This window comes from Aulonocara sp. 'chitande type north' Nkhata Bay, linkage group LG11 (assembly GCF_057382095.1).
Source record: "Aulonocara sp. 'chitande type north' Nkhata Bay isolate Kocher_YH1m ecotype deep benthic linkage group LG11, A_spYH_male_GT1.1, whole genome shotgun sequence".
Classification (NCBI taxonomy): Eukaryota; Metazoa; Chordata; class Actinopteri; order Cichliformes; family Cichlidae; genus Aulonocara; species Aulonocara sp. 'chitande type north' Nkhata Bay.
In genome coordinates this window covers 24104746-24124724 of record NC_141354.1, presented here as the reverse complement: position 1 = coordinate 24124724, position 19979 = coordinate 24104746, and the positions used below count along the sequence as shown (strand labels likewise).

General features: G+C 37.4%; 1 protein-coding gene across 3 annotated transcripts; it reads right to left on the bottom strand.

The window, feature by feature from the left end:
- Positions 1–440: 440 nt before the first annotated feature.
- On the bottom strand, positions 441–17173 carry cblc (Cbl proto-oncogene C). Of its 3 annotated transcripts, none has more exons than XM_086311247.1 (14): positions 17009–17173; positions 15926–16306; positions 9499–9645; positions 9264–9420; positions 8837–8958; positions 8331–8468; positions 8157–8244; positions 7899–8030; positions 5269–5454; positions 4581–4733; positions 4338–4384; positions 3167–3241; positions 2954–3009; positions 441–1635 (listed from the first exon to the last, which is right to left on the bottom strand). In XM_086311247.1, the coding sequence occupies exons 2-14, from the start codon at positions 16297–16299 to the stop codon at positions 1505–1507; spliced, it is 1806 nt and encodes a 601-aa protein (XP_086167373.1). In that variant the 5' UTR covers positions 16300–16306; positions 17009–17173; the 3' UTR covers positions 441–1504. The 3 variants fall into 3 exon arrangements, with proteins under 3 accessions (XP_086167373.1, XP_086167375.1, XP_086167374.1); XM_086311249.1 differs by having other exon boundaries at positions 5269–5451; XM_086311248.1 differs by having other exon boundaries at positions 15926–16303.
- Positions 17174–19979: the final 2806 nt, after the last annotated feature.

The window sequence follows — 19979 nt, the reverse complement described above, 5'->3', positions numbered from 1 at the left end:
TTTTGGATCTTAGATAATCTGTTTTAAGGATTTTGTTTTTCTTGTTTAATCTGCCTGTACAGAGAAGCTGAAGAATGACATCATCATCTGGCTCCCTCAGTGAGTGAAAGAAAGGATCGGCCCTGTCTGCGATTTACTTTTACACGACACAGTTTAATATTTCCATTCACTGATGAAATACTTCAGACAAACAGCTGAGGCTTATTTTATATTTCTGTGTGTGCAGGTACGACTATCAGACTCTAGATTACGACATCACACTGGCCAAAATCTACCAGCCCTCAGAGGTGATTGAGGCTGTTATACTGATCCCATCGCCCACGTGCTGGACAAAAAAAACTAATAAATGAAACTTCTTAGTATACACACATTTTTTGATTGGTCTGTTTGTATTTAATGGAAAAAAGAACATCAAATAAAACTTGAAGACCAAAAATGCATCAGTTACAGGTTACTGTATTTATAATCAGTTACAGATGTAAATAAAGCGCCTTCACATTATTCTGACCGCCTTTTAATGTATCACTTTATGTCTGGATCAATTCAGCATTTATCATTTCCTGTACAGTTTTGATGGTAATCCTTCTACGTCAGATATAGTAACACTTACATATAATTTTTAATATAGCTCACGTCTGAACTGCCGGAAGTCACACAAACTGTGCATGTTTCTCATGCATCTTTCCGAGTTACTCTGTTCACTAGAGAATGACCTAAACAGCAATAACCTGTACATAATAACGCTCTCTCTCATTCTTAGACTGAAATTTTCCTCTGTGATGCATCTTTGCTTTTGCCCTTCCAGAGAAAGGGTCTTTCTGTGACTCTGTCTTGGAGGTACTTGATACAGCTTGCTTAGCAATATCCTGCAGCACCTTAACACTCACACATACTCAAAGACCCTTATTTGGAGTGACGGGGAGAGAGAAATAAATGTTCAACAAGTCTGGTTAAAGTACACATGCAGCATGTCTTCTGCATGTAGGTCAAATATCATATCTGAAGAAATTGTGAAACACTTTTATGTAAAACTGAATGACTGTAATGTTATTTATCTGCTGTTTTCAAAGGGTTACAACTGCTTTATCAATATAGAGGCCCTTCTCTACTCTTATAACATTTACAAGAACAAACTTATGTTATAGATTAAAGAAAGAGGTAGGGTTTTTCTATTATTTAATAAAAATCACATTGTCAATTATTAAGCCTCTCCTTAATTTCTGTTTCAGAGTGTCAGTAAATACTTTAACTCCAAAGAAGATCTAATGTGACACTATATTTAGGAATTAGTACTGAACCTACCGTGTTGCTAATGGCAGTGCAATTATCAAACAGTAGGAGGCCACAGTGGGCAATTTTTCTGTTAGTCCCAAACACTCCACTCATTTTCAGCAGTGCAGCATGCACATGGTAGTTTGCAGCATTAAATATTATTTTTTACATTCAACAAAGGCTGATTTCTTGGATGAAATTAAGTCTATTGACTCTACATGTTGTTTGTCACTCAGGATGACATTGTTCTCTTCATCTCTCCCTGAGCGTACTTGTCTTTTCTGAGCCCTGGTCTGCTCATCTCCTTTTCCTTATGTCTTCTCTCCATTACAGGGATGTCGGGTCCGAGCCAGGGTACTCCACCTATACACAATCAAACAGAGATTTCACGTGAAATGCACAATATTCACAAGAAGTCTAGCGGGTTAAGGTGACTTACGTTATTCATGTAAGTGTATAGAATCTCATCTCCAACTTCTGATAAAATACTAAAACAATAGTACCTAAACCTAATAAATAAGAGCACCTAAGGGGAATTCAAAACAAATCAATTTCACAGTTTTGACCTGAGAAAAATGATCTCGGTGCTACCATTATTATGCTAATGTACTGCAATGCGTCAAATATGAAACTATTTTTAACAGTATGAGTTCAATTTTCTAATTTCCTGTCATGACAAGGTGAACATGTCTGAGATGTAGAATAAAAATCATAAAGAAAAGCAAGTAAAGCTTATTAAGCAAACAAATATATCCCATTCAAGACCTGAAGAGGCCTATTTTTCTCTGCAGTGCAGCTGTGTGTCTTTAATGTGTTTTTCATTTTTTTTAGAGAAACACCCGTAAAAAACATGTGGTTCAAAGCGTTGAATGATTTCAGTATGTTTCTAACTGTTTTCCAGTCTTGTGCATCAGGTGAAATTTCTTTAGTTCGTTTTAAGATGGAAGGTCCTCTGCATGTTTGCTCACATTACTGTATGTAAATGGCCTGTATTTATATAGCGATTTTCTAGTCCCTAAGGACCCCAAAGCACTTTACACATCCAGTCACACACACATTCACACATGATGGCAAGCTACATTGTAGCCACACCCACCCAGACGGTATCTGAAAGAAATTTAAGAAGCACGCATACAGCATAACAACATATGTAATTCACACTTCTGTATTAACTTGTTGCACATTATACTTTTTAAAACATGTTTAAGGAAGCATTATTCTTATTTCACCAATCATGCAGCAAGTATTCAGACAAGTCAAATTAGCAATACCACGCTGCACTGACAATGTTATTGAAATAGTCAGTTATAAGTATTATCAGCTCCTCACGTATGGTAAATGGCCTGTATTTATATAGCGCTTTTCTAGTCCCTAAGGACCCCAAAGCGCTTTACATATCCAGTCATCCACCCATTCACACACTGGTGATGGCAAGCTACATTGTAGCCACAGCCACCCTGGGGCGCACTGACAGAAGCGAGGCTGCCGCCACCGGGCCCTCTGACCACCACCAGTAGGCAACGGGTGAAGGGTCTTGCCCAAGGACACAACGACCGAGAATGTCCAAGCCGTGGATTGAACCGGCAACCTTCCGATTACAAGGCGAACTCCAAACTCTTGAGCCAAACTCTCATCGCCCAGCAAAAGAAGACGAAAGAAGGTTGTAACAACTATGACTTACTGTCGTCAGCTCTCTGAGAGGAGGAAGGAAAGTTTGCTTCTCTCAGGTGTTCCACGCTGTTTTACAAACACATAAACATACCAGTAAATTAACTGCTTCACATGAACCATCCTGTCATTATGACTACTAACTGCACTACATGCATAAAATTGAATAAAAAAAAAAAAACTTGTTTATTGCTGTGAAATTTAAGTGGAGACAGGAGTCAATCACCTGTGAGAGAAAGGGCGTGGTCTCAGCTCACCAGCGTATTCCTCTTCACTGCCGCGTAAACCCTCCGTTCGACAACTAAATAAAGACAGAAAAATATATTTTATCACCTGAGTTGTTTTTTTAAAATTTGATAAATCATTGTGTAAATAATGTATTTTCCATTAACCTAAGCTAGTGATCCTAGATAGAACAACCATCAAGAATAACCTAACAAGCAAAAACAGAAACATTTGGACTTTTAAAAATTACCTCTCGGCTTTAATGCGTAGTTACAAAGCATAGAAACATTTTAATTATTTTAATAGTCTCAATATCTGTATAGATTCAGTAACTTGGCTTGCAGGTCGCCTAACCATTTTTAATCATTTTATGATTCCTCTAATTAAATATTGTTTGCCAAATAACAATTAAATCTTCCTTTCCAAAACAAAATGAGAAAATAACATTAAAACCGGTGTAGTTTGTAAAATTAGTTCATCAAAGCCATCAGTTGTCACAGAAGCAGCTTTTTACTTCTCTGAAAGAAGACTACCAGGTGACTATAAATAAAGCTAGAATGTCATGGATCTTAATTGAGTAGCAGGAAAATGCTCTTTCTAGCATACAAGCAGAGAACCTTGATGTAATACTACTGCGATCTCACCTGCAAGGTTATTAAAGTAAACTAAAATCAAACTAAGAACTAAAACAAGGTGTGAAAAAACATTGTAAAACATTGTAACATTGAAAAAAAGAAAAGAAAATTAAGGTAGAAATATAAAGGTAATATCTTTAGTTTTAGTATCTCTTAGGTTGGTAAAAATGTTATTAAAACTTGCTGGTGAGGCAATTTGCAATAAAGGATTGGACATGGTTTGTAAGACTACTACTTTCCACTACTTAAAAAAAGGTTTTTATTGTAATACGTATAATGATTTTCCTAAATCTTGATTTAGGATCATGATTTAGGATCATAATTTAATAATTATGAGACTAAAGACATAAAGAGACTAAAAAAAACCTAAATTAAAACTTTTAAATTAAAACATTTTTTTGTTTTCAAACAATAAAAACTCAACTAAAACTTGACGATCCACTCTGGACAGAGATAGAAACTAACCTGAACTAAAAAAGAAATGGAATGAAAATAAAAACTAATTACAAAATACAAAACTATAACAACTCTGCTCACCTGTTTGTCTGTTTTCTGTACCTTTCCATTTCACTGCTACTTTGAGGCTGCAGGAGAGAACAAACACAGTGACTGTACGGGCGTCGGCTATTGCGCATATGCACACGGCAGTTGGTAAATCTTTTCATTACTTTTTAAAAAGTTTAGTCTCTTGGAGAACTGGACAAATGCAACATCTCACATTTTCAAGCTGCCATAACCAAGAAGAATATGCAACTAACCTGAATGCCAGCAAGAACTTACCGAATAAGAGTTGGAGTGTTTGGGCAGTGTCTTAATTTCAGACGTCTGAGACTGGACGGAGGGAGAGGGACAGCGTGGCATTGTATTATTTTTAGGGGGTAAAGGTGGAGCGCTAATGTGAGAGCTGGGATACTGGAAGTCCAAACTGGAAAACTGGAAAATAAATAAATAAAAATGATAATAAAAAAAATATCACTCAATAGAGAGAACTTCTTTTAAAATCGCAGAAATGCGAATGAGGATGCATGGTGCACACAAGGTGCCTGGATTTTACTGTATAACAACTATTTAAACACAGAACTACAAATGTCTATTTGTATAGTCAAAAAGATGTGCAGGTGGTTTTATGAATCTATACTTGGGCGATGTTGCTTTCAAGTGACTATATATAGCATCCTATAACTAGTATTGACATTAAGCAGAAGGTACATTGCAGTCTAATGAGTTTGCATGTGCTTATTTTATTAACCAAAGATTAATGACTAATTTAATTTTGTCCAAACGATGACGTCGAATGAAAACTACATGACAAAGTTGACCTGCTAGAGGCTATACATGCAAACAATTATTTTCTCTTAACCCGATGGCGGGCCATACTATGGCTGTTGATGGCAGACCAAAAACTCAATTTGCTAGCACAGCACAGCTAAAATTAAACAACATGGAACACGGAAATGTATTTACACACCTTCCTCAGGGCAGCTATTTCCTTTACCATTTCTTCAATATCCACATGATCCTCTTCGTCGTCGTCATCATCGCCCTCCTCCACCAGCACCTGATCGCTGACTGGCACGTACGGCTCCAGGAGGATGGACTCTGTTCCTCTGATGTCGCAGCGGCAGTATGGGCAGGTTTGGCCAGCTGACTTCTGCTAGATGAATATCAACAACCCATCATCGGAAGAGGAAAAGAGAACGTTCACGTGAATGTGAAGAAACACCCATTCTCTTCAGCAGATTAATATCTTTTAAATTGTACAGTATGTAGTGGAATATGTTGAACATGTCTTCAAAGACAAAGGCCTCTGGCTGTTTAAAAGATAAAGGTAGTGGAAAATACCACGTTCAACAGACCCTGTAGATTGTGGTTTTCCACCTCAACATAAAAGGGAATCGTTGTAACATTCTGCTTTTGCTTCCGCTACTATAGCACAGAGCCTTTGTGTTTTTCCAGGTTTTGATGTGACCTCGATTTGTTAATATGATTACACAGACTGCTCGCCATACTATGTTATCTATTTTTGTACGCTGGTATGTCTCTAGTTTTAACAGGGATTAATGTTTATAGGGAACCTCACTACAAAATAGTTCTTTTCATTACATTAGTTCAAACATACGTTAAATCTAACTGCCCGGAAGTCTTTTGTTGTGTCAGATGATCGTCATTAAAATCCCTACTTACAAATTTTTCACAAAAGAAACAAGACATAGATTTCACTATAGCTGTGTTTATGACTAACAGAAACACCTTTAACCTCTCATGAACAGTATGCCAAGATAATGGTTTATGCATCTTGCACACAGTTGTACAGAAGGAGCAATGCATACTCAGCAGGAGTTTTTTTTCTAGATGTTGATCAGCAGCTAAATTATTGGGCCGTACTCCAGATATGACAGAATGAATGAGTTAGCAACATGCAACAGGACAGAAATGAGAGGATATGTAGGACATTTCCTTGAAACAGTGATGCTGTTTGCCATCTTGGAGATGACATAATCGATATGATGAGACCAAGATAAAGAGACGTCTGACTTAAAAACTTCATGTTTACGTTTCCAAACAACAAATCAATCGAGATCCTATCAATAAAAAAATTCAGGGCCACTGTAAAAGCATCCCTACTACAGAAATATGATGCATGTAGTCTATAAATGTTCTATTTCAAACTCTTACTGAATTTAACATACACGTTCTGATATTTGGTATGCTGCTGCAATGCTGATTTTGTTTTTGGGTTATGTTCCTTACACCTTACATGTCTATGTAAAGTAAACTTACAGTTAAAAAGAAAGTTTGCTTAACCTTAATCTCATAAAACTTACAACTTTTCCGTTGTGGTGTGGCATCCATGAAGCTCTTTGAACTTTCTTTTCAAGTTAGTCTCTTTTTCTCTCTCTCCCTTTCTCCCTCTCTCTGCCTTTCTCCTTCTCACATTACATGCGCACACTTTTTCTCATAGTGAATGTCACCGATGCAGCTTAAGGAGGATGTGAGGCTAAGCTCACACAGGAAGTCCTGAGCCAAATGTCAGGACATGTTGCTCTGCACCTTCAAAAAAACAAACAAAACACCTACTGAATAGGTGGAGGGCTTCTAGCTGGGATTGTCTGAGTAAAAGAACTAGCCAGAACCATGAAGCTATACTTTGACAGCTCCAGCTTTAATTCTGATTGGACGTCTTCTTTGTCACTCTGTAACTCGAAAGAGGAAGCAGGAAGTTGGGGAAGCCCCCCTGGAAGAGAACAAACGAAGTGCACACAGGACATGCTGTACACATGATGACTGAATTTTCTTTGGCTGAGAAATTTCTGTCATCTAAAGAGGTCAAATGTAAAGTGTATTGAAACATCAATATCACATGATATTCTGTACATTGTCCTCAGATTTTCACGTTTATATTATAGTGAATAGGCTATGAGCTACTTTGTATTATCTCTATTATATACAAATAAATAATGGTGACATTATGAGAGGATGATTCTTGAGTGTCATGCCTTGGCTATCAAGCTATAAAATCTAATAGGTCATCTAAAAATAGCTCAACAGAGCACATATTACAGGTGCTTTATAAGCATTGGTGCACTCGATATTGCCTGAGCTCGACTATAATTTTTCATGTAAACAAAAAAAAAAAGGAAAAAAAAGAAAAGTGGAAGAGGAAAATCACAGCCATGTAGAAGTGTGATAATTCCATATTATTTTTTGAAGATAATATGTGAATACTGGGGGAAAAAATAAATCAAGGTAGTTTTTCAGAGTTAAAATAACTTCTTGCCAATCCTACATTTTAATAAAGTGTTTGCATGAGAAATCTTTTTTTGCACCAACCCCAAACCACATTCAAATAACCCGCATTGTTACAGTACAGCAGGACTGCAACCAACGACCAACCCGTGGCCTAAAAAACTATATCTAGTTCAGCCAGCCCAGACTGTTTCACCCCAATGAACACACAACAACGGTTACAGTAACTGTCTGTCTCCCTTCAACGTCTCTGTATGAGCGGGATATATTTGAACATGCGTCTGTGAATTTGAATGGATTTAAATAGGTTACAGATTTGAAAACTTTGAGTCCGTGGATGAAGATTCATACCTGCCAGCCTGTGAGGCAGGTTTGGCACAGGAGATGGCCACAGGGCTGAATCCGGGTGTCTTTATCCCTCTCTGTGCATATCTTACATAGCTGGTAGGTGCTGCCGATCTCACAGTAAAGCTCATACTGTTCCTGTTTGGTGGTTGTATTTAGTCAGAGAGACAAGACAACATCTCAGGATATTATCTGTTTTGTCTTGGCAAAGGTTCAAGATGCTGCAGTTAAATAGATAATGATGTATAAATTGCAGCCACTCACTTCTGTAACTTTAACTTTTCCTCTGCTGGCTGGTTCACACAAGCTTTTCAAGTCAGGGTTCACATCCCGGCCATCTGGGTACAAGTAGCTGCAGGCACAGAAAAGCACAGAGCTTAGAGAAAAAACACATAAACAAAAGAAGCAATTCAGAGAAATGTACATGTTTGTCCTAACCAGCCCTGATTGAAGCCTTGAATCAGAGCTTGGTAGAGAGGTATGTCCTCCGGGATAGTCTGGATGATGGCACCATCAAATGTCACGTGGCCAATAGCCCACTCTCCCATTTTTGTACAGCTCAGACGAAAGATATAGCTGCAAGGAAAAGGAAAACATGTAGCTCACACAGAAAATGGAAAAATAACCACATTAAGAGACATTGAGGTTTTCCAGAAATATCAGCAGAAGATTTTACACAATTTTCAAATGGGGCTAATCAAATTAAATTCCTCTCATTCTCAGCTATAATAACAATAAAAAATTTGCACTGCATGATACTTTTGGCCATGGCTAATGTTTGTTTGCAGAAACATTTCTTGAATAAACCCCCAGAAAACTAAAGGTATAATATTGGAGCAATAAATGAAAAGATTCTCTTATTTATATATATATTTAGAATCTTGAGACCTTTTTCATATTTTCATACTTTTTGAATATTTTCTGAGTGATGCATGAATCCTCACCTCCCAGGTCTGTGCAGGTAGTGTTCCAGACGAGCTATAACCTGGTCATAGGTGAGGAAGGCCATGTAGCCTGGATGAGTCACGGCCAGCTGGTTCCAGTTCATTAAAAGAGTCCTCCACGGCTAAAAGAGATGAGGGAAGAGGATTTGATCTTGGATACTGCATGCCTTAATCTTTTGCACGCCCTTGTTAGTGACACTGTCCGGTCATCTCCTCTAAAAGGGCAACTGATCTGTTTAGTGTTTGGATTTGTTCTCTTTGAACAAACATGAGCTTTAGCGGTGCTGTACAGTTTTCTTATTTCATCTATCGTGCGAAGCTACAGTAACTAGCTACTGGTAACAAACCATTCTCCGACAAGCAAAAATGCAAATAGACATATTTCCTACACCATCTGGTTCTTAATGTAACAAAACTTTCACCTTACCTGAAACAGTCGCGTGAAAACATCAAACTCAAACACAGAGATGTGATCGTTGCAAGTTAAGTCAATGGTTGACTTCAGAGCCATAGATTCCATCCCTTCCTCAAATGGATGTACATTTCTCAGCTGTTCTTTAAAGGTATTCCACTGCACTATACACCTGTCAGAACACATGCTTAATCTTTGGTAGATGTAAACATACACATAAGACGATGTCAAGAAATGTTTCAATACTAACTTGTCGCCAAATGACTCCCTCCAAAAGTCCTCAGCTGCAGATAACGCCACCCTGTATTTGTCACCCTGAAAACATCCTCCTGGATAAAAGGCCTTCAGCTCCCACAGCATGTGACTGAACAACAAAGTCAGCTTGGTCAAATTCCTCCTGAGAATGAAAGACGTCACAGACTTTAAGCTCTGGCTGCAGAAACTTTTATAGAAACATTTATAGTTTTGCTCCACAGTGTCTGAGTAATCATGCAATACAATCTTTTTCTAGGCAGAAACCCTTGTGTTTGTGAATCTCAAGTATACACAGTGTTCCTATTTAAAATGAGTTTTCCTAAAGCTTTATGTAATTGCATTAAGTACAAATAGATATCTGAACTTTTAGCACTGGTGCACAAATATAGGCACTGTTATATACTACCTTTCTGTTTCAGTTGCAAGAAATACAGACACTTTCCATAGATACAAACACACAAACAGAATCAAACACACTCAACAGGTAGTCCACCTTGCAAACAGGATGCTGCCTGCTGCATGCTTGTCTGTAAATACCACAAAATGTTCCATTGGCCAGTGTGTCACTTTAGGCCAGTCTCAATAGTCTTCTCAGGCACTTCAAAGGCTTTCTATAAATATAATTGATATTTTTGATAGTTTTATTTTGATGCTACACATATTTATAACTTTTAGTTTAGTTAACAAAAAACTTTCTCTTTTTGCTAGAAGCAACTTGGTGCAACTCTCAAATGGGAGTATATTAAAAAAAAATAACAACAACAACAACAACAACAGCAATAACACCTCCCCACCACATACACACACATACACATGTTACATTCAAGCATGCCATAATGTGTAGTGTTAACAAGTAAGGGTCTGTCCTCCTCCATGTGTTTTATGCAGCACAACATGTATAAAAATGTGTTAAAAAGCTAGTGCATGTACTACTACTGAACTTTGAAAACACAGAAGCTACGGACATTTAGATATGCTTTCACTTTTTACATGTGGGCATTACTTTACAATAAATACAATGAACAAGTAGAGGAGGGCTTTAATTTATGTTTCCATATTTATTGTCTATATTGACTAAAAAACACTACTGTCTGTTTCAGCTCTCTGTGCACTAATCCCAATCAATAATTCGAGTATTTAAACTTACTAAGGAAACTAAATTTCGTAACACAAAGTATTTCCTCTTTTCTAACACTTTTATGATGCAACTCTGGAGGCAATCATAACTGTTGAAATATTTAAAATTCTTTAGAAATCTGCTATTGTGGAAAGTGGTTATAGACTTTCCACCTCAATGAGAAAAAGAAAACCCTCTATGGTGTTAAATAGAGTACTCAAGAGTAATAGTAGAGGAGGAGGCGGGAGGAAATGTGTAAGCCACATCTCTCACTCTGGCTGGGCCTTTGTACTTAAAAATATCATTCAAAAGACAGAAACACTGCACTGAATAGAACCATAAACACATCAGCTAACATTAGGGGAAGTGCTTGAATTCCTTTTATTATGAGATATAATAATTTGCATTATAGTAATTTGGTGTCATTTGTAGCTGAACATTGTTGGCATGTTCCTCACCAGCTTGTGCGTGACCTCAAACAGTTTGATGTGAAGTTCCTTGTTACTGTTGCTTTCTTTCTTTTTTTTGCATCACGCAGCAAAACAGAATTACTTCAAGTAATCTCTGGGTCAGTAACCACCTTTGAACTCTGCCAGCACCAAACAAGATGTTCCATGGTGCAAGATTTCAGATTTAATTGACAGGTATGTAAGTGAAAGAGAGCCGCTTGCATCGAACACTATGGGAATATTTCTCCAATTTGAAACAATTCTGCATGTTAATATTTAGAATCATAATCATATAGCTATTATCAGTGTTTCTTGTTTTTTCAAAGAATACAGATTCGTGTTTAAAACCATTTGCAACACCCAAACTATGTGGTAACCACTACTTGTTTTATAATATAAATTCTGCCACAATTCAGAGCAAGACTATTATAAATCTACTCCACTTCAGAAATTTGATAGTTGTGTGTAGTTCTACAAAACACTATGTGAGGCCCCTTCCTCAGTCAAAATGACAGTGCACAAATATTTAAAAAAAATAGATAAATAACTGACAGACTTAAATGCATCATAAGTAAGTAGCTAGAGCTCTTTAGATATAACGTGGCTTGAGGGCGATCGTGGTTCAAGAGTTGGGAGTTCGCCTTGTAATTGGAAGGTTGCCGGTTTGAGTCTCGGTCCTTGGGCGAGACAGTCAGTGCGCCCCAGGGTGGCTGTGGCTACAATGTAGCTTGCCATCACCAGTGTGTGAATGGATGGATGACTGGTTGTGTAAAGCACTTTGGGGAACTAGTAAAGCGTTATATAAATACAGACCATTTACCATACGTGAGGAGCTGATAATACTTATAATTGACTATTTCAATAACATTGTCGGTATTGCTAATTTGACTTGTCTGAATACTTACTGCATGATTGGTGAAATAAGAATAATGCTTCCTTAAACATGTTTAAAAAAGTATAATGTGCAACAAGTTAATACAGAAGTGTGAACTACCTATGTTGTTATGCTAATGCTGCAGCTGTATGCGTGCTTCTTAAATTTCTTTCAGATACCCTCAAAGTTGTCAGTGTTTCGCTTTTGATAATCTTCCAACCGCTAAAGCTTCCACTGTTGGTTTCTGTCGTCTCAAATAATAATTAGATCTCACTTCTGTTTTTAATTTTTAACAGGCAGAACTTTCATGTAAAGAACTGCTATTTCAGCTTCCAACAGTCAAATACTTTAAAAGCAGACTGAAAATTTGCTTATTTGTATGAGCTGTAGCAGTACAATCCAAAAAAAACGATGAGAATATAAAAGAGATTTGTTCTGATGTCTAAACCACAATATGTATAACAATTTGTGAACTTGCCACATGACTGACCATGCAGGATTTGTGGTATGAGGGCCATCTGTTGTACATGCTTGAGATTCTTGAAGATGACGACATAAAACTGTAAATATGGGTTATGTGATTTTCATATTCTACGGGAAAATCATCTTTGAAAACAGCTGCTGGCTGTGAAATTTTAGCAGAACTGAGCGTACATTGTGCAGCATGCAGTGGACTCTATAGAGTTACAGCCAGCTCCCCAAATGAACCAGCAGAAGGGATAAGAATGATATTTAAACTGTAATTTTGATGTTGATATAATTATTTGTTTATTAACTTTGTCTTTTAACATGCTAAATAAAGATTTTTTCAATGTATAATATAACCGAGCTACTTCAGTTAGTAGATCACTGTCACCTCAAGCAGTTTTGTGGTTTGAACTGACTATGGTCAGGTGGAACCTTTCTGTGTCTATTTTTACTGTGCGCCCCAGTTACTTTTCACCGGTTAAAGGTTTACATGCAAGCTTAACTAATGGTGCTAAGTTGGTTGCAGGAGTGGGGGCTGCTCTCTATATTAACCCTGTGATGGAGTAGTGACCCGTCCAGGACAAAACTCCACTTATTTCGCAGTTGCTGCACAAATTTTGAGCGCTGCTTTTCAACAGCAAACCGGCCAGCGCCTTGGAATAAAGCTAAAACATTAAAATGTAATATCAAAGCACATGAAGGTTAATGCAACTACATCCAGTCAGAACAAAAAAAAAATCATCATCAATCATCATCACCAGCTAGTTGATAAAAGATTGGACTATATTTTAGTTGGTGCTCACCGAGAACACTGCAAATCAGCTTTTCTTTATTCAGCATTCACGCTAGCTAATAAATTTGGCAGGGCGCTAAACTTGTGACAACAGAATAGTTATTTGCTCACTCAGTTCTGAACTAACACCGGTTGCAGGTTGGTATATTCGTAGGCAAATGCGGGCAAAAAATCGTGCTCAAGGTTAGACAGTCTCTTTCTCACACTGCTCAAATTCAAAGGATGTTGTTGTTGTTTTTTCTAGTTTCCCCATATTAGCATCACAAAAGTGCAAGGTTGGCTCTTTTCCACCTTAATTATTAGTATTCCAAACAGGTGCAGGAAAATGCAGCCAACACTCCACATATAAGTAAGTCTATTAAGCTGTTCCAGAATATCCACTTGAATGAAACAGCAGACAGAAAGTTATAGTACAAACAGAAAATATAAGTACAGAGAGTAAAGTCTTATTTTATTTTGCCTCAGCTTCTATAGGTGGTTTAAAATAGTTTTTTCTTCAGTGCATTTAATTTGTTTAAGGATGAGCTTAAACCTCTATCACTGCTTTCAAGTAAGACTTTTAAATCAGGCAATTATAATGGGCTATATTTAATTTGAACTTTTTTTCCTTTAGTAATGCACAAGTGGTATAAAACCCTTGGTCACAGGATACTGGAAGAAGAAATGGGGGAAGGTTTTGCTTTTTTCTTTTATAGTCTATTTAATATTCCTGCAGAAGTTGAGTTTAGAGAGACAAAACTCTTATGGTTTCTGTTACTTAAATTCATTCCCACAAAATTGACTAGCCACAGCACCTACATTAGATACTCTACACAAGATTTGACACTAGATCAAATGACGTAAATTGAGAGTCTTCGTATTTTACAGTTCCTTTGGTATATCAGAAAAAAAAATTGGCTTGAGAACATGATCTGGTTGAGAGTGAAGGAATCGTAGTGTAATCTGGCAATAATAATATCAGATGGATGTTCACTCATTTTGCTTTTTATAATTTTCTGTCCAGCTTCTTTTATTAGCATCTGGTTAAAAACACATTGTATTTGCTTCGATTAGGAAAGCTCGGGTATTTGCGTTACTTGGATCGGCATGGCCGATTTCATTTGTGGCACCAAAAGAAATGGAAAGTCTGGAAAATTCGAATCTAAGATCTTACAGTGACTTGCAAGACAATTGGTATGAAGCGGAGATGTCAAACTCATGGTCAGTGGCCACATACAGACTGTTTTAATCTCATTTTGGTCAACTGTTGCACAATACCAGATTAAATAAGACCTCAGACCTCTTTTAGTCTTAAAGAAATAGAGGTACATTTTAACAGTATTTAAACTTCAAGCTTAAAAGTCGTTTATGACTCCATTATATTTCATACAGGAATATGCCACATAAAATGTCTTGTTTCCCTAATCTGACAGAAGTTCTAAAACCTTCTTAGATAATTAAATAATTTCATTTTTCAACAATTTTACGCAAAGAAAAGTTAACCCAATTCATCTCCGTCAGCTGAATGGCTTTCATCATCACTTTTGGCATTAAGTATCTGCCTACAGTAAAGCTTGATATTCCAGGTCTGACAGCCATGGATTACTGCAAAACACTACAAAGCAGTGATTAGAAGTGGTAAATTAAAATAACACAAGTCCATAATGATGACAAGCACGTATATTTACATAGCAATAAATTATCCAACAGAACTTTCTATTGTCCCTGCCACACGAACAGACTGGTTCCTGCAAGAAACTATGAAAAATTGCAAACAAAGTGGACAAATTCATGGGTGAGAAGCATTTTGATAATTAAAAACATCACATAGGTACATATAAAGGTATGACTGGCATCATAAATGACCACTACCTGAAGATTATTTAAATAATAAAACAAATATCCGAGCTGTATTGTGAAAAATAAGTGCTGTTGGTCAGTTTTTCCATATTCAGTCAGGCTGCCATCGTTACAGTTAGTAATGCATAGGCACGGCTCCTTAGCTTAACCATCCCTATAATCGAGGCGTCGTGGTAGGCCGTGCTTTTGAGAAGTCTGACAATGCTTCACACCTCGTTCGGACAAAGGCCAACATTTCAGACAATCACCTTTATGACATGTTCAGTTCTTAACAACTTGATACACAACGCTTCCAAAATTCGGTCAGAAACTGATTTCCTACTTCCGTACATATGCTGCTGTTAAGGAAATTTGACCTGTGAGACTTCTGGAAAGTTTAGTGAGGATTTTCTTAATTACTCTCTGAAAATCTAAAAACATATTTTTGGGGCCAAAGAAACAGAAATTTGGCAGATTAACCTGTTAATCTGTCGCCCCCCCCCCAAAAAAAAAACAAAAAAAAAAACGAAAGAAAATTTATTATTATTTGCGATGACTTCACATGTCTTGTCACTTGTCTGAACAAGGCCAAAATACTGAAAAAAAAGTGCACGCTTTCACATATAAGAGACTGGAGCTAGGATGAGTTTGCATTTTTGGTTAAACTGATGAAAAACATAAATGTAATCTAAACAAATGCTAATTTTACAAATGTCACAATGTTCTGTTATAGTAAAAATGTAATAATGAGTATGTTACACAGAGTTTTCTTTTTCTTAAAAAAAAAAGTTGTTCTTTGTTTTCTAAACAATTTCTTGGTCTTGAAACATTTTGGTGTTTCAAGACCAAACTTTCCCTCTTCCCCTGCATGTGTATGTAGATGCCAGCCAGGGGCCCTCTCACCTGTAAGTTGAAGTCTCTTCATATATCTTCCTCCGTCCTTCTTTAAACAGCAGTAGAGCCCGCTCTGTCTTATCAAAGAGGTTTTTGATATGGATCCTCAGGTACTCTGCCTCGTCTCCGTGTGGCACCTGTCCACCTGCCTGCCTGAAGCCTTGGAAAGGCTCCCAGACCTGGATGAGCAGCACTGAGGTCTCTGACAGCAGCTGTGGTAGGTATGGCGGACTATTTCTCAGTCCAAGCCGAGGGGTACTGCACAGCTGTTGGAGTTTATCCAGTCTTCTGAGGGTCTTGCCCACGAGCCGAAGATCACCACGAGTGGGGGGCCCGGAGCTCAAATTCGGGCTCCTGGACGCGCCCAAATCTGCTGCCGCCATTGTTCTGCTAATGTGAGGTTTCAGGTGAAGTCAACCAAAAACTCAGTCTGTGAGTCTGTGAGTGTGTGTGTGTGTGTGTGTGTGTGTGTGTGTGGAGGGAGGGGGGGTGTCAATAAATATCTACAGTTCTTCTGTGTCAAGAGATGTGTAATCGCAATTTTTGAATGTGTGAATATTCATAAGCAATGAAGCTAGTGGTTGGTTCAAGTTTTTGAGCGTTCACTCTGATATTTGTCTTTAGAACGATATTTGCATGCCATCATGTTAATCTCAGAAGCATGCATCTTGTCCTCCTTAAACTGCATCCATTGTTGAGCCATAACAATCCAGTAGTATTACATTATCCAGCAACAGACAATAGGAGCAGTTACAATTACGTTTCATTTAAAAAGGAAAAGAAAAGTGTGCTCTTCCAGCCAATACAGCCACTTCTACTGATTTTTCGCTCACTCCTGTGTTCGTCTTTCAGAAATACGAAAATACAAGTGCTACAAAACAAATTCTACATTGTACGTTTAACTTAATACGGGCCTTACAACACTCGAGGCCAAGAAAAGCACTAAAAATAAAACACAAAGAGGCACTGAGGCTAACACCAAGCCCTCAAAACATTTGAAACTTCTGCCATCACGCTCCCTTCTCCTCTCTCTCTCTCTCTCTCCACCCCTACACATTTATAGCAGATTTTAAGCACTGTACTCTTGCTTACCAACATCTCAGCAGCAATGCAGTCCTAGAGCTAGTGCATCTACTGTCAGCGCAGCGGAAACATGTTTTCTGTCATGGCCTGAAACATTACTGTTTCTCCTTTGTCTTGCTTGATGTCACTCTGCCCCTCGTCTTGATTGTCTTGCTGCAACCAGGAAACCAAATAGGTTTGTTTCTTTGGTCTATTGCTCAGGCAGACAAGCGGAGGGAGAGAGAGAGAGAGAAACAGAGGGAGGGAGAGAGGTGGGTGGCAGGGAGGGAGGAAGACAGAGAGGTGTGGACTCAAAACTAAACTTTTACTAAGAATGAAAGCAGAGTGCAGCTAAACTAGTCACTATCCAGACAGGTATAGTAACTAATGAGCTGGACGCCTGTGAAATGAATACAAAGGTCAAAGAACCGTAATCTTCACCTCACTGTTTTGTCTGTATAACGTTTAAATTAAATTTAAAAATTTAATTAATTTAAATGAATTTAAATTTAAATTTTTATTTTTTATTTTTTATTTTTTTTAAAAACTGTATGATATTTTCTTGAACAATGTATATGTAAACTTCATAATCTTAACACCTCATCTGCTGTGCTTTTCAAAACATTTTGAAGACTTCTGGGCACTGAGTTTAGAAATTTCTTGAGTTTTGGTCTCAGAATTTAGTCCAATTCTGTTTTCTTTAAAAAAAATTAGTCCTATTGTTGCCTGATATAGGTTTTCAGCTGCTGAAGAGTTTGTGGTCACACTTGATGTATTTTTTTATTTAACCATTGAGCAAACATTCTCAAGGTGAAAGATCTGGACTGCAGTCCAATTCAGCACTCGGACTCTTCTCCGATGAAGCCATGCTGTTGTAATAGCTGCAGTATGTGGTTTTGCATTGTCCTGCTCAAAAATACAAGGCCTTCCTTGAAACAGACATCATCTTTAGGGGAGCATATGTTCCTCTAAAACCTTTATATGACTTTTAGGATTCACAGTTCCTTAAAAATCATGCAAGCTGCCCATACTGTGTACACTTACACTGCATCCCTATACCATCAAAGAAGATGCTGGAAGGTCTCCCTCTTCTTTAGCCTGGAGGCCACGGCGTCTGTGATTAACAACAAGAATATAAAATTTGGACTCATATGACCATGGATCAAATTCCGACTTTTAAAATGAGTCTTGGCCCGCAGGACACAACGGCGTTTCTGGAGTATGTTTAACTATAGCTTCCATTTCATTTGATAGAGCTTTAGTTGCTCTCTGAATCTTTTGATGATGTTATGCATGTTATGTTATGTTATGTAGATCATGAGAGTTGCAAAGTATTTGCAATTTGATGTTGGAAACACATCAAACTGGATGTTGGGAAACACTGTTTTTAAATATTCCATTATCTTTTTATGCATTACTTCACCGATTTGACAGCATCTCCCAATCTTTAATTCTGAAAGACTCTCCCTCTCTAAGACGTCTCTAGCTAGTCATGTAACAGATCACTTTGCTTAATTACTTTCTAGATTAATTGCTGGATGTTCTCCCTTTTTGACATTTCCCACTTTTTCAGCTGTTTGTTGCCCTGTGGCAGAATTCTTTTGACCTGTAGAGACATCAAATTTGAAATGAACACATTTAGTGGATGAAGGTGTCCAGTTTCCCAGTTTGAACATTTGTTCTATTGTGCATAAAATATTGTCTTCTAGTTTTCATTACGTTCAAATTTAAAGAATGTCACAACTTTTCTGGAATTTGTGTTGTACTTGGGGACCAAGACAGAACACATTTTTAAGGTAATTATATATAGCTATGGGAGCCAATGAAGTGTCTTCAATCCTGAGGCAATGTTATCACATTTTCATGTATCTGTGAGGATTCTGGCTACTGCATTTTTAAAGTTTGTCTTTTTTTTAATCATCTTATATCAGCACAACTCAAAACACCTCCCCGGTATTTAGTAAAACTCAACATATACATTGTTCAAGAAAATATCATACAGTTTTTAAAAAGCAAAATTTGCTGTTTTTGTCAGTTTCTGTGGTCAGGTATTTCTTTCATACTTTGCTATCCACCTAACCACTTCATAGCAAAGAGCACTGATCTGCTAATGGCTTTTCAGGAGGCTGATAGCACAAATAATAACCATGTCAAATATACGATGTTCACAAAATGCTAAAGTTAAAAGAAAACAAACTAAACATTAGTCTGGAAAACCTCCAAATTTTTCATTTGGATTCATCACTTCTTAAAATCTGTTGCTACTAATTTTTAGTCCAGTTCATGTGCAGCCTTTTCTCCATTTTCCCCTTCATTAAGAATAAGATCTCGACAGGCACCTTTCCACCGAGAGCATTTCTGATGAGGCTTCAGTGAACAGTACTGAAAGGCCAGATGCATCTTTTAGGCTCTGTGTCAGATCCTTGTTGGATTTGTTCCTTTTTCTTAAGGACACGACTTTCATCTACTGTATATTTTTTTTTTCTAGGCCTGACACTTCAATCAATACATAAAAGGTGAAAATAGTCAGGTATGAAGACTGAACTGAAAATGAGTGAAAAGGCAGCCCAAGAAAAACTTTAAAAGACCAACTACAGATCAAGTCCTTCTAAAAATAATTACAACAAAGTCTGGTTCCTTGGAAGGGAAAAAAATGAAGCAAGGAGAGGTGGCTTGAGATTTTGGCACAGTATGTAAACTGTACTGGGACTCAATCCAGAATGGACAGGAGCAGATACAAATCCCCAGGTGTGAAATGTAAATGAAAAGATTTTCATTTTACATTTACTGACATATTTTCATTCTTGCTCTTTTTTGATACCGAGTCAGTATCTTGTTTAAATTACATTTCAAACAGGTATTACATATACAGTAGATACATCTAATCATGCATCGTCTAAATGAAGCCTGGCTTGAAGTATCCACAAGGGGGAGACACTAACTCAGCCTATCAGACTAAGCACATCCAGTTTTCAGCTGCCAGTGCAGTCTTTTCATTTTA

What these genes read in the sequence shown, in the direction of transcription:
- cblc (XM_086311247.1), bottom strand. Translation starts at nt 16,299, where the DNA reads ATGGCGGCAGCAGATTTGGGCGCGTCCAGGAGCCCGAATTTGAGCTCC. An exon ending in AACACTCCAACTCTTATTCG is followed by an intron (nt 4,385 to 4,580) that starts GTAAGTTCTTGC and finishes TCTCTCCTGCAG; the next exon opens with CCTCAAAGTAGCAGTGAAAT. An exon ending in TACAGAAAACAGACAAACAG is followed by an intron (nt 3,242 to 4,337) that starts GTGAGCAGAGTT and finishes GTCTTTATTTAG; the next exon opens with TTGTCGAACGGAGGGTTTAC.